General features: G+C 37.8%; 1 protein-coding gene across 13 annotated transcripts in view; it reads right to left on the bottom strand.

The window, feature by feature from the left end:
• Positions 1-215: 215 nt before the first annotated feature.
• Positions 216-14,729, bottom strand: part of RNF144A (ring finger protein 144A) — a 161,362-nt gene continuing 146,848 nt past the window's right edge. For all 13 annotated transcript variants that reach the window (XM_074288085.1, XM_074288079.1, XM_074288083.1 and 10 more), the window contains one exon: positions 216-6,549. In XM_074288085.1, the coding sequence (XP_074144186.1) occupies positions 6,418-6,549 (132 nt within the window). In that variant the 3' untranslated portion in view covers positions 216-6,417. The remainder of the gene's footprint in view (positions 6,550-14,729) is intronic.

Raw genomic sequence — 14,729 nt, 5'->3', positions numbered from 1 at the left:
TTCTTCAGCCAAAGTGTAACAGAAGCTACCATACAATTCCCATTGCCATTTGTCTGAGGAACTAAGAGATCAATAGATTTCTCTAAGATACCATCACTGATATTTATGAAAAGCAAAGCTTGAATCCAGATCTTCTTGAATGAACCTACTCTCATTCTATTATGTACGTGTTCCTTTTGAGGGTAGATTTCCAAAATTTTACAGCAGACAAAGAGAACCTGGAAAAAGACTTCCCTTTTAATTTTTTTTTTAAAAGTGAGAGAAGACACAATCATTTAAAATATGTATTGAAATTACAAATTAAACTTTTCAATATGATTCCAAGTACAAAACACAACATTAAAAGGCATTCAAACAGCTCATTTTATACATCACAGTGTTAGTGGCACAAAATGTACTTACATTTCAAATACACAAACCAAACTTTTTTTTCCTTTTTTAAACCATCACTGGTGCAATACATAATTATACAACTGCATGACTCATTCATGCATATTTCTATATAGGGATAAAATACATCCACGGTAAATAAGCGACATAAAAAACAAAAGTTTCGGTCATATAGCACATACCTGCACCTAATGTTCCTGGAACTGTAGAAGAAGGGGTTTCACAAACCAAAGTTAGGATAAAATCCATGAGTACATCAGACACAAAAGAGGCATGCTCTGTTTAAGCACTTTAGCAATTCTGTATTAATGCTGGTCTACTCACTTTCCTTGGACATTTTTCATAATGTTTATAGCAAATTCATTGTTTTGTCCATTTTTATAAGGGCTTAGATTAGTTATAAGATGTACAAAAGCTTTGGTTTTCACACATGCTATATGTATTCTTTTGATATTTTAATTGTCATGGATTCAGTAAAAAAAAAAAAAAAAAAACGAGAAACATACATAAATCCCACCTACACATTGTTCCTGTGTAAGACCTTAATTTTTAAGTAGACCAAGGGCAGTATTCCTTTTGATACAGTAAGCGACTTCACTGTCATGCCAGTGAAAGATTATCTTAGTTCTAGATAATTAGTGCATTGGTAGGCATTGCTTTTTTTCCAGGGGCCTAGGTTTCCAAACAGGATTTTAACCTGTTCTAAAATCAGGTGTTCTGGAAAATATATTCTTGTCCCCATTCTTAGAGTGGGGAGATAGATTTTTCAGTTTTGTGGTACTGGGGGGGAAGGAATGGAATTTAATGTCCCTCATAATGTCCTGTAACAGCTTGGTTCTCACTTCAAATTTTTCACCCCTCCTTTCAGAGGCAAGAGCATCCCTGAGGGCAGCTGCCTTGGGCAACAAAAACTGAAGCCAAGTCAGATGGGTAACAGCACCTTCTGGATGAATCCAAGCACGAGGATCACTCAAGTATAATAAAATTGTGTTAAGGTGTTGAACTTTGGAGATGACATAAACAAGACAGCACAGAACAAGCAGGCTGGAGCAACAGGATGAGGTGACTATGATCTGTATGAATGGGGCAAACTTCCAAATCCAGGAGATCACACTTTCGTTCGAGTTAGGTGGATTATTGCAGTGATTCTGACTCACCAGAAATTACATTATGTACCCCCATTCAAGACCAATTCATAAAAGCTGGATTGATATAAATTACAGTTAGTCTGTCCCTTCTCACCCCAGCATTATAAACCATATTATTATCTTACAAGGCAAATGATATAACAAAATTAAAGGATTAAGGAAATGCAAATGAAGAGAATTGACTAATATGAAATTAATGCTGTGCTGTCAGTCTATGGAAGAGGCAATGCAGTGCTGTAGAGGCGATGTCATAGGAAACTTGAAGGACCTGAGTTCAAATCCCTGTTCTGTCATTGAATTCATCATTCTAGATCTATTCTCTAAAATGAGGAGGCTGCACTATATTAGTATCTATGATATTTCCCAGTTCTAAATTCATTATTTTATTAAAAAATGTTGGGCTTTGAGCAAGGAGATCTGGGTTAAGGTCCATCCCCTGACATTGATTGGTCTTATGGCCATGTGCATAAGGTCCCTCTGAGTCTCAGTTTTTTCATATGGGAAACAGTACCCCTGTATTACTCACAAACTAACTTCCAAAGGTTTTTATGATGGAAACACTGTAAACTCTGAAGATTACAGACATGTGAGTGATTGTTAGTAGTATCAATGATCAAGGGGATTGTTCCCAATGTTTATACAAGTGTCAAGTTCAAAAATCCTGCTGTGGGTTTTAATTCCAGTTTTATATAAATTATGCTTTCAGAGCTACAAATGCAGTTAATACCATGCAGAGCATGGGAAAGCTTGCCTCTGCATAGCCTTCCTGCTCCATTATTACTTTTGATGTTGCAAGAAAGCAAAAAAAAAAAAAAAAAAAAAAAAAAAGCCCTAGTCAAACTGGGCAGATCACATCCTGTGGAGCTTATGCAAGTCAGACATCAAAGTTGCACAGGTCAGGAAGACATCTACAACATCAATGAAAAGAATGAATGCCCTTATTGATGAGATCACTGGGTGGCTGCAGGAGAAAGCAATATTCTGACCCAGTGTGATATGCCACCGAAGAGAGAGTAGTGGTAATCTTACCAGCTAATTCTGATAGCTTTAAGGTCTGTGAAGCACTCTCTACATACCTTATCCAATTTGAGCCTCTCAGCAATCCTGTGAGGTAGATACTAGAGTTAATATCATTATTATTTCCATTTTACCAATGAGGAAAGAAAGAGTCTCAGAGATGGGAAGGTGACTTGCCCATAGAAACATTGCTAATATGTTTTAATGGGGGAGGGGTTTTGAACCCACATCTTCCCATTTATGTCTAGCATTCTCTACATTATAACAAGGCATCTCTCCATTAGAGACTCATAGAAGGAACTTTGTTTCCCACTAAAGACAAAACTGACTCAATGAAAACTGAGGTAACAGTGAAGTCAGATAAGACATGACGCCATAGATGTGTCAACAGAAATGGTTATATCAAAGTAAGGCAGATGAACTTTTTTTTTCAAAAATAAAACTGAACCTACCAGTCATTGAAACAATTACATATTTTTCTGGATGCCAAAGAATGAAATTTATCTTAGAAATATTTCTTTTTATGCTTTAGTCCCTGTGATTTGGCAACTGAAGTGTACGGAGTAGATACTCCATAGGTGACCATGAGGACAGAGGGTAACTTCATAATGTTAAGCCTCAAATTTCTTATCAGAAAAATGGGAATAATGATGCTTATGCTAATAGGTGTTATAATGAAAATTATCTGTAAACTTCAAAGCGAAATAGAAAAAAATAAGCCATTACCATCATCAATTAAATGCCCACTGAAAATCAGAGTCCAAATACAACTCTGTTTGGATACAAATGGAAATCTTATCCACGTGGATAAGATGGAACTGATTTCATGTCTCAACCAGTGGGGCTCACATTTGATAGATAAACTTGATCTTTTAGTAAGTGATGGACTTTGGGCTGTTCACAAACTTTCCAAAATGGCAAAGTGAAAAGAATACCACTGTACTGAAATCATCAAGTCCTCCTTCAAGTTCAGATTTTCTCATGAGTTAATTCTGAAGACTTTGGCAAATTGTTTAATTTCTCTGAGCTTCAGTTTCCTCATTTGGAAAATGAGGCTAATAATATACTATCTACCTCAGAGAGTAATTGTAATAATCAAAGGCTACATTTCATCTGAGGCTTCAACTTTGCAATTATAAATAATTATGAAAATGTTATTATGCAAATTATATTATGTAAACTATTTTAGCATGAGGAAGAATTTTCTTACAATGGAAATGTTCCAACAGCAGAATGTGCTGTCTTAAGATAGAAGGTTCCTTGCCATTGGAGATGTTCAAGCAAAGGTTGAACAACTACTCATTAGGAATGTGGCAGAGGAAACTTTTCTACTTGAAATGAATTAAATTGCACCTGAAAGGTCTCTGCCAGGTCTCAGATTCTCAGATTTTAAAGTTCCTAAGTATTAAAACCTAAACTTGATGACCCAAGATCAGGATACACAAATGCCAACAATTAGAGGACAGAAAGAGTATTAATGATGATGATTATTGACATGAGTGGTGGCTCTTGTAAGTAAGAGGGAGAAGATCAGCCCAAATGTGATGAAAAATTGGCCATTAGCCATGCATTGTGATAGTTTGTTGATGATTTTTCTAGGCTATTTAACTTCTGGAGTCTCTGCTGAGGCCTCTAGTATTCATTCCTTATTCACTGATTTCAATCCCTTCCCTCCATTTATCAAATAATTCTACCCAGGGGCCTCCTTGATAATTATGCCCAGCATACCCACATTTTGAGTTTCAATCTTGAGTGGGTTTATCTCAAAGGCTCTACTATTTAGTCAATAGTAAATTTTAAAATAATTATTTGAAGGGAAAGTAAAAAACACTAAATTAGAAGTCAACTCGTTCTAAAAATGGATTTGGTTCACCTTGTAAACTTGATATGAGTGAAAGGGAGACAATTTATTTTGTAATTCCCTAAGAGTAAAGTGTGCCAAGAAATAGAATGGTGCCCTGTTTTCATTATATATATAGAAAAGCAAGTTGAGAAGTGAGATAAATATTCTGATAATTCAACATGAAAAAGTGATAAAAAATAACTAGGAAAGTTGCACAGTATGGTAGAAACCACTGGCCTTGGGGACAGGATTTTGGTTCCAAGTCTGGCTCTGCTATTTACTCCTCAACTATCATAGCCCTTCTCTTAGTCTAACTCCTCCTCTGAACAATGAATTTGTTTTGTTTAAATGATCTAAAAACCTCTTACCGACTCTGATCATAAGCAGGCATAGTTCAGCTAAAATCTATCTAATAAAAATATTTCTAATAAAAGCCCTGGATTGAGTTTTCATATGGACAGTAGATCATGTAAGCAACAGGGAATATAGCACAATATAGAAAACCAGTCTAATGATAATATATTGGACCCATTATATTTCTGTGATACAAGAAAAGCAGTCAGTCTGCCTTCATATAACATTTGTGGCTGTTAGCCCATTTTACCACAAACCACTATCAAACTGTACAATTTCTATTTTTTTAAAGCTCATATGGAGAATGTAATTTGCACTTTATGATTAGGTTGAATGCTGTCAGCCTCCAGGTAACTTCTGAATATTGGTAACCATCACAAAGTGCCAGAGGAGACAAAAGAACCAAACCCCAAGGGAGAATTGAATGACTTTTTTTTTTGGGGGGGGGGAATGTTGGTTATAGTGGGACTATTAACAGCACTAGAAAGAGAAAATATTTCTTTAGCTGACTAACTTTTGAAAGTGAGATACAAATTCCAGGAACTCCTCTAGTCTCATAGAGATGAGAAGTTTTCTTGCTTTCTTAAAGAGAGAGACCTCTTGGGATATGAGTGAGTCTGCAGAGAGTTAATGAGACAGTAATACTGCACTATTCTTTCTCCTTTTTTCATATTACAGAAGCAAGCTGCTTCAAGTTTCCTAAACCCTAGCAACTCTGAACTGAACTATTTACACATTTGGTTTAGAGACATATAAAGAATCCTGATACTTGGAGAAGAAAATATGAGCCCTATGTGTGGAGCGCATACTTAAACAATCAAACAAATTTGGAAAGACCCACAACAGGAATGTTCTTTCAAACATGGCAGTAATTTTCACAAAGAACATCCATGAGGTGGACCTCTGTCCCTTGCCACTCCCCAGCTTTTCAAAACAATATCAGAACAAGACAAAGCACATGAGATTTTTTTAAGTGTTTCAAAATGCAACAAAGCCAGACAAATTTTGAGACAGCAATTCTTCTTTCCTCCCACGTGATCCTCATTCCCCCCTCTACCTTCAAAAGGGCCTGGAATGGTTTCAAGGCCGCTGATTGATTTCTCTCCTATCCAGATGAAAAACAGAACAAAAAACAAAACAAAAAGAATTCCCACTGAAAAGGATTTGGCGATGCCTACTAGAAAATGGAGTGTAATCAATAGAGATCTTCTCCAAAATCTGCTCACCGCCGTTTGTTGGAAGTGACAAGCAATTCTCATGTCCCTTCTCTAAAGAGGATCCCATCTTGATGGAGATTGGTGTAAAGAGATTTAGCTTTGTCTCCTAAGCTATGGATCTGCCACGTTTGGCTTCCCTCCCCAGAGTTTCTGGCCATACAGAGTTATCTCACATATTTTACTGTGACTCCCTTTGAAAACCTGCTGACATGTTTCTCCTCTGTGCAACAGGCACTCCATGTCCAAATCATTTTCCATATTCCTTCCGGATCTCTGCAAGTGAGACTTTGCCACTGCCTGGACATCAGTCCCCAGATTCATGGCACCATGTGTCGCTGGGAAGCAGGATGGGGCACGTGTAACGGTGGGGAGTGCAAGGGCAGGGGAGGGCGTGGGAGGAGGAAGGAACCACGTTTCCCCAAAGGCAGGAGTCCAGTCTTCTGTTGGTCTAGGTTGGCAGGGGATCATCATCGCCTTTATGACACTTGCACTTGCAGCAGAGGACAAAAGGTGTCGCCAGTAACAAGAAAGGGGAGGCCACTAACAGCAAAAGGCCGAAGCCAGCGAAAATGCCCACCACCTGGAAAGGGAGGAAAAGGGAAAAAAGCAGAATCTGTAAGCTATGTGGAGCGATATTAAACATAAAGTACTATAATAAGCATGTCAAATTTTTTTCACTGTCATGAGGATTCCAGAAGCTTCAGCATTGTGATATATGTTTCTTTTTAATTCAAAATCTATTTAGATGCAGAATTAGAAGTTCAGGGTTTATTTTGAGTTGTTGCTTTCTTATTTTGTAGCTGAATGACTTTCAGTCGACCCATTAACTCTTTTTTTTTTCTTTTTCTGAGCCTGGAATTAAGTGACTTGCCCAGGGTCACACAGCTAGGAAGTATTAAGTGTCTGAGGCCATATTTGAATTCAGGTCCTCCTGTCTTCAGGGCTGATGCTTTATCCACTGCACCACCTACCTGCCCTAATACATTGTCTCTTTCCCAGGATTGTGATGAGGGAATCATAAAGTACCATTTTATTGTTCTTAGCTTCTAATATCAATAACCTTCCAATGATGATATGTGGCTATGGATCATAGAAAGGGAGTCTTTCAGAAGAATCAGAATTACAGGGAGCCAGAGGAAATTAGAAGGCTACATGGTGGAAGTAAGCAAGCTACTTATTATTGTCAATAAGCAGTGTCATATGATTCAATTAGGTATGACAGGGAAAGGAAGTGAGGCCTTAGTGTATCAGGAAAGCAGCCTACAAGATGCTCTGAAGCCCATGGAATATTAAATAGCTGCAAGAAGAGCTCCTATCGTGATAATAGCAATGATACCAAGCATTTACATGGCAATTTAAGGTTTACAAAGTGCTTAAAAACACATCGCTATGTGTTATATTTAAGTCATGACTATAATATAAAGTACTGCTGTTCCACTTTGGAGATGAGAAAAATCTGAGGCTGGGAAAAGGGAGTCAGTTGCTTCAGGCTAAATACCTGGAAAAATTTGAGGAAGATTTTGAACTAAAATCTTGATTACTTATTAATATAGACCATTGTAAAATCCATCCAGAAAGCCACAAGGTATGTATCTGAGTAGACTTTGAGTAAATTGACTTACTGAATAGACATTCTTGATCTCAACTTCTTTTTCTGAGAAATTTACCTGTCTTGGCAAAATTTCAGGGAGAAAATTTATGTTAATTGTAATATGTAATCCACTACCTCTACTCAAGTCCTCCTCAGAGAAGTACTCAGTAGTAGGTTTCGCCAAGCTGAAAGATTTTGGGAGATGACCACAGCAATATACCTGAGAACTATTCTCACCCTGTCAAGAAGTTTCTTATTAAGTTTATCATCAGGGGGGTTTCAAGAGAATCTTTTTTTTTTTTTTAAATCACAGCAACTCTCCATGCAGCTTCAGATTCAGACGTTTTAGCATTGGAAAGGGCCTTAAAAAAAACTATCCAATCCCTCATTTTATGGTTGGAGAAACAGAGTCAGAGAGGAAAATACTGGCACTAACATACATGTCCAATTACTGGCAAATTTTGGACATGATCCTCAGTATCCTGACTCATACTCCAAAGCTAGTTCCCCTGTAATATCAGATTGTTTTACTGTTGGCATGGGAGGCTTGCAATCTGTGATGGCAAAGAGTATATCAATGAAACTGCAGAAACATTATTTTTCATAGTTCCCCCCCCAAAAAAAAAAGGGCTGAATACATAATAAGTGGCCAGTTGAGATGTGTTTATTTGTGAGTATATGGTCCTGGAGTTTTGTAAGAAGGAGGGACAGCACCACCTGCTGTCCAAAGCATGAGAATAAAATATCTCAGGCATATGGAAAAAAAAAAAAACAAAAACAGCAAAAAAAAAAAAAAAAAAAAAAAAAAAAACACCCTGCTTCCTTCCCTAGGCAGTACCACTTGCTGTCTCCTCCTTTGCTCACCCCCACAGGTGAGTGCGCATACAAATGCATCCATCAAGTTTGATTTGGGTGAATAAAAGTTTATAATTGCCCATAAGAAATTTTATCCCTGCTTCCATTTACCTGATTCTGTTATTCCATCCTGACTCTGAGCTCTGTGCATACTAATCATATTTTTATTTCAGTTTATTAAAGTATTTTAAAGACTGTGACATGGAAGAGAAATCAGATTTGTTCTCCTTGGTTGCAATGGGTAGAACCAGGAAAAAAACATACAAGTTATAAAAATTCAGATTTCAGGCTGATTTGACTGTCCAAAATTGAAAATGCCTATCTCACAAGTTAGTGTGTAGTACATTTAATAGTCAAAAAGAGGTTTCATGGCCACTGATCAGAGATAATGCAAAGGAATTTAATGTATAAGGTGTGATGTTCTTCTTGAGATTGAGTAAGAGGATTAGGAAAGGGGAGATTTGGACAAAGTGACTTTCAAATGTCCATCCCAAATATAAAATTACATGAAAAGCAAATATAATATATTTCTCACTTTTCTGACAAACACAAGTAATAGAAAATAAAAGAGGATATTCAAAAGATATTATAAAAATCCACATTTTAAAATAATTTATTCTTAATTAACATATGGATTGCCTACAAAGTTGATAACCTGGTTTCCCATACCACAGCAGAAGAAAAGAATAGTGAAGGGTAAATAAAAGTACGAAAGAATGGCATATTGAGAGCATTAAGAGGTTACTTTACAGCTTGACAATTAAAAAAGAAAATCAACCCCAACAACAACAAAAAGACAACAAAGAACTCAAATGCACAGTCATGGGGAGGGAGTAATTTAGTGCTGAGGAACACATATACACACATCTCAATGGATCCAAAGAGGACCAAGGCATTACTATGTTGAACAATTACATAATGATCTAATTCAGCTAATGCTGAAAGATATCTTAGAGCTCACCTAGGTCAGAAGTTCTTAATTTGGGGTCAATTAACCTAAAAAAAACACCCATCATATTTCAATATAATTGGTTCCTTATATATTCTATGCATTTAAAAATATGCTGAGAAAGGATTCATGGGTTCCATCATACTGAAAAAGGGATTCATGTTACAAAAAAAAAAAAAAATGTCAAGAATCCCTAATCTAGAATAATTCACTCATTTTATAAAAAAAAAAAATCAGAGAGCTTAATAAGTGCTTTTCTAAAAGAAATAAGTAACAGATCTGTGATGTGAACTCAGATCCTGTCTTGAAATCTACTGCTTTAAAAAAAACAAAACAAAACAAAACAAAACAAAACAAAACAAAACAAAACAAAAAACCTAACATTTATGTAGCTTACTAAATGTTAGCTGCTATCATTCTATCCCCATTTTATAGATGAGGAAACTGAAGTAAATAAAGATTTACTGACTTCCTCAGGGTTACTCATCTAGCATATGTCTGAAGGGTGAACTTAGGTCTTCCTGACTCCAAACCCAGGTCTCTACACAAGGTAACTAGCTACCTCCAAGAAAAGCAAAGCTTTATTTAGTAACTTCAACTTCCTAAGTCAAGACTTTATTCTTTTTAAGAAAGATTTCTATCAAGAAGAGGTATTGCTTTCTATGTTTAAAAGGGTAAGCCTCTGGAAAATTCAGTTAGTGGAATATTCCAATGCTGAAGATAGTGGATAAATTAGGTATTACTGCACATAATGTAGGTTTTCTTCTGTCTAATCTCATACAGGCACATTCAGGCTTGAAAGCAAATTGATGGATTATGTGATTAGTCTTATGATTCTACAATTCTATGAAAACCATTACTGAATCAGTAGGTTCTAGTCTCAAGATCAGGAATCAGGTTTGGGATCAATAAGTAAAAAAGCAACAAAGAATATTTTAAGTGTACAAAAGCAGTTTGGGGAAGGGGGAAAGGCAAAGTTTTTATCAAGTGAGTTAGCCCCTATCTCACCATTGCTTAATGAAATCAGTCAGTTGTTTCACAGAAAAATCATTCTGGATTTGGCATTATATGGGAAAATAAAGGCTCTGAAGGAAGTGATGTCTGGATTCAAGTTCACACATAAGGTTCATAGTGGAAGGCCAATCCCGTTCATCCTTCCTAACACTCTCACTTTGCAAATGAGGAAGCTGGACCCCAAAGGAAGGCTTGACTTTCCCAGGAAAGTCAGAGCCAGCATTAGAATCCAGATTGTCTATCTATCTAACCAATTTTCTTTTTCCCTTGCTGGGAGTTTATTTTAAAGGCAAGAATGGGATGAGGAAACATGGTGTAGTGGAAAGAGCTTTGACTTGAAAAATTTGTTGGATTGAACCTCTGAAGGGCACATGTGGAAAAGAGAAGATGAATGTTTTCAGTTAGTTCAAAGGGCCAACAGCAGTTTACTTCCTCAATGGATATTATTTTTTATTTGAAGGTGTGATGTTCTTCTTGGGACTGAGTAAGAGAATTAGAAAAGCCTAAAGGGAAAAGCCCCTTAATTTTTTTTCCTGCTATGAGCATATCAGGAGTCAAGTGGGCCAATATTAAAATTATCACCTCCTTCAAATCAGCTTTTATAACCAGGGGTTTATAACAGGAGGGCAAAAGGGAGAGAAAGAACTGAGGAAAAAACTAAGACGAACTGTTATTCTCAGTTGACACTTCTCTCTCTGTCCTACAGCTATTCATAGATTTTCCTGCCTGAGAGATCTCTATATCACTCAAGAATGCTTAGGCCTCCTCAGTTCTCCAGTAGTAGCCCAGTATTACAAGTTATCACCTTCCCTAGCAAAATAGCCAATTCACTCTTCCCTATATTGTTACTTCTTCATAAATTCAAAATAAGATATCTTCCTGTAGGGTAAGTTCTTTCCATCTCAGCATGGTTAGCACCTGCTATTTCTCCATTCCCTTTCCTGTCTGTTTTGTTAGCAAGTAGGTTTCTAGGTATGTCATGTTTAGATCTTCACCCATTCTCTGTATACTTTGTAATGCAGAGTTCTCTGAGGATTTGATACTGAGTAAACTGAGGGAGATTTTGGTGAGTCTATATTTCAGGGGAAAGGTAGCATAGCCTAGTGAAAAGTGTAAGGGCCCTTTAAATGGGTGGACACAGTGCATCGGGAGATTGAGGCCCGGAAGTAAATTCTGTGGATATTAGGACTGCCCTTGGGCGGGATCCTGGCCATATTGAGATAGTTTTGTAATGGGTGACTCTCTCGCTGATTGGCTGTGTGTGTGACCTCACAGGCCCTATGTAAGCCCACTGCAGGCAGCAACCGCTCTCTTTAACCTCGTGCTGTTCACCCTGGCTCCTAGCCTGGGTGGCCAAGCCAAGATGGGTAGCCGAAAGAGGTAAGGATTTTGGTAGTGAACACATGGGTCTTCTGACCAGGTGTTCACTCGGGAACCAACAAGTCAGGGCATCAGCTAGGGCATTATGTGAGTAGGTATAATAAAGGCTTTTAAGATTACACGTGGTTGTTCTTGAGTGCGCTAATAACCGGTAGGTTATTAAGCTATAGATTCAAGAGATTGTGGCCAGAGACCTTAGAAGGCCTCAGAGGAGGCGAGCCGGGTAGAGCTCACACTGCAAAGGACAGTGGTCAAAGGTACTCTGGTGGGTCTAGGACAGACTAGTAATTGTAACTGCCAGGAGAGCACGTTACAAATGGCGCCCAACGTGGTGGACGCATCAGAAATTATCAGGTTTTGAAAATATTTAATATTCAGAATTAAGATTCTGAAAGATCCGGTAGAAACGCCAGGGAAGACAGAGAAGCAATATGGACCCAGGTAAATCTGGGATCAGGCTCAAGGACACAGCTGAACATAATGCTTATTATATAAAGAGGTTAAAGAGCCAGATGGAAGATCTTTTAACAAAGATCACCACTGAAGAACAGCAGGAAGCTTGTAATCAAGCTCCACAAAGGCTATCCCCACACCCAGTAAATAGAGCTAGGAGAGGGAGCAACCTAGAGCTAATGCGATTGTATGACAGTAGAGAGTATAAAATGCCACAGCAAGAGTTGCTGGAATTGCAGGTTAAACTACAGATGGAGATAGAGAAAGAAGAAAAAGCTAGGTTACTACAGATAGAACAGGAAGAGTTCAAACCAGTGGCTGAAACTAAGGAAGGAAATAAACGAACCACATGGACTTCAGTTGTAGAAATTCTTCTTAGCGTTTTGTTGGTTTACCTCCTGCATTGTTGTTTTAAGGAATGTATTGATTACTCTTTCATTGAGAAGAAGTTTAGTTCTTTTTATGTGCAAAGCTCAGGTTTGATTTTAAATCAGCCTTTGGGGAATTTTCCGATTCTTCTTCCCTCTGCCTCACCTTCTTGGGCCAAGGGAGAAGGGGGAGGAGGAAAAGGAAGGGCGATAATACTATCAGCACTGCCCATTAATCCATTCAAAACTCCTGTGTCTTCATTTCAAAGGACAGGAGTAGGCTTTATGCCCCAAGGCAAAAAGGAATTGTGGGTTATTGAGTATAATCAGAAAAGTTTTAAAAATACAGTTCAGTTAATTTCTAAGAAACCTTACAGGGATAAGGCCTTGCAGTTAGAGAGAGTGGAGTTTTATACTTGTAAAACTGCTAGGATCGTCTTTGGAGAGTTGAAACTCCTCTTTTCTTACCTCGTGGATTTTCCACTTCCACAGGTGAGCTTGATTTCCCAACCCCCTACGGGTACTTATAAAACAGTGTTTATGTCTAGAATGGGTTGGAAAATTGCTGTTTTAATCACTAGAATAAATAGACAGTGTGTGATCTTTGACCCAGGAGGAAAAGTAATATCAGATTTATTGATTCACACTCCTGGAGTACAATTCGGTATCAGAAATTCAAACTTTGATTTTTAGGCAAAAGAATTCAGGGATATAGCCGAGTGTTCTAGTAAAGTCATTACTGCACAGACTATCCCCAAGATCTTCTCTTCTAAACAAGAGAAGGGAATTTTGGGATATGTGATTGCTTACAATTTTTAAATTTTGATTTTACATTTTAAAACATTTTTGATTTTACATCTTCAAAGTATTTTGATTTTACATTTTAAAGTTATTTTGGTTTTATATTTTTAATCTATTTTGGTTTTACATTTTTAAATTCTTTGCATTTTACCTTAGCAATGCACTTCGGGCATACACAGAAAGTGCAGCTAAGTGACAGACTGACTTTTGTCTGACTTGTTAATCTTTTTGACAACAACTTTGTTTCCACTGTGATGTGGAAAGGCCTGGATGGCATTTGGAAAGGCCCAAGTTGGGCCCCGGGGACATTCCTTCCTAGGTGCAGATCCAGCAGCAGAGTTCATCCCCACCAGAGACATTTGTAACCTGGGGATCCAAGAGAAGGACCAGACAACAGTCCAGAGAGACCAGCCAGATGTCCGCAGCCCTTCAGACGCTGATGGCAGCGATGCCCCTCCTGACCGTGACACCAGAGACAGCAGACACAGTTCCAGTGTTGCAGCTGAAATGGACTGTTTTGGGTGGTACGCAATATAAAGACTGTAAATGGACAATGGGCCTGCTTGCTTCTCCCGTGGCCACTTGCCATATGGTGGCCTGGGAAGAGGCTTTGCCCTATGCTTTTAAATTAGTGGGTGAAAAACCAACACACCCACCTGCCATTGTTATTGAGACAATGTTACTGGACATGACTTTGCTTATGTGCACCTGTGAATCTAGAATTGTTCTAGAATTGTGAAAAGTGCAATAGAGAATTGTGATAAACTAGAATTGTTCTAGGATTGTGAAAAGTGCAATAGAGAATTGTGATAAGCTAGAATTGTTCTAGAATTGTGAAAAGTGCAATTGAGAATTGTGATAAACTAGAATTGTTCTAGGATTGTGACAAGTGCAATTGAGAATTGTGATAAGCTAGAATTGTTCTAGGAGTGTGAAAAGTGCAACAGAAAATTGTAAGAAACTAGAATTGGTCTAGAACTGTGATAAATGTAACTAGAATTGTGACAACCTACCTACTGATATTTGTTAACTAGAATTGTGATGTTTTACCTTGTTGACTTCCCACCTCAGTGTTGACATCCTACCTCATTGGCATCCAACCTCTTTGGCCTATTATCTCGAGTATGACTTTGATGAATGGGTTGAACACTTGGGCCACTGTTGAGCCTGGTTCTCATTGTCATACTTCTGTTTACTGATCTGCTGCTTTGTACCTCCTTGGGCATAACACTGTCATCTCATGGATCAAGTGAACTATAGCTGGTGCTAAAAGTTTAGCTTGGTGAGATGTGCGGTTCCCGCAAAACAAGAGAAAGGGAATTGTAAGGGCCCTTTAAATGGGTGGACAC

This window comes from Sminthopsis crassicaudata, chromosome 2 (genome assembly GCF_048593235.1).
Source record: "Sminthopsis crassicaudata isolate SCR6 chromosome 2, ASM4859323v1, whole genome shotgun sequence".
Lineage (NCBI taxonomy): Eukaryota > Metazoa > Chordata > Mammalia > Dasyuromorphia > Dasyuridae > Sminthopsis > Sminthopsis crassicaudata.
The sequence above is the reverse complement of the archived record's forward strand: the minus strand, read 5'-3'. Positions and strand labels throughout refer to the sequence as shown.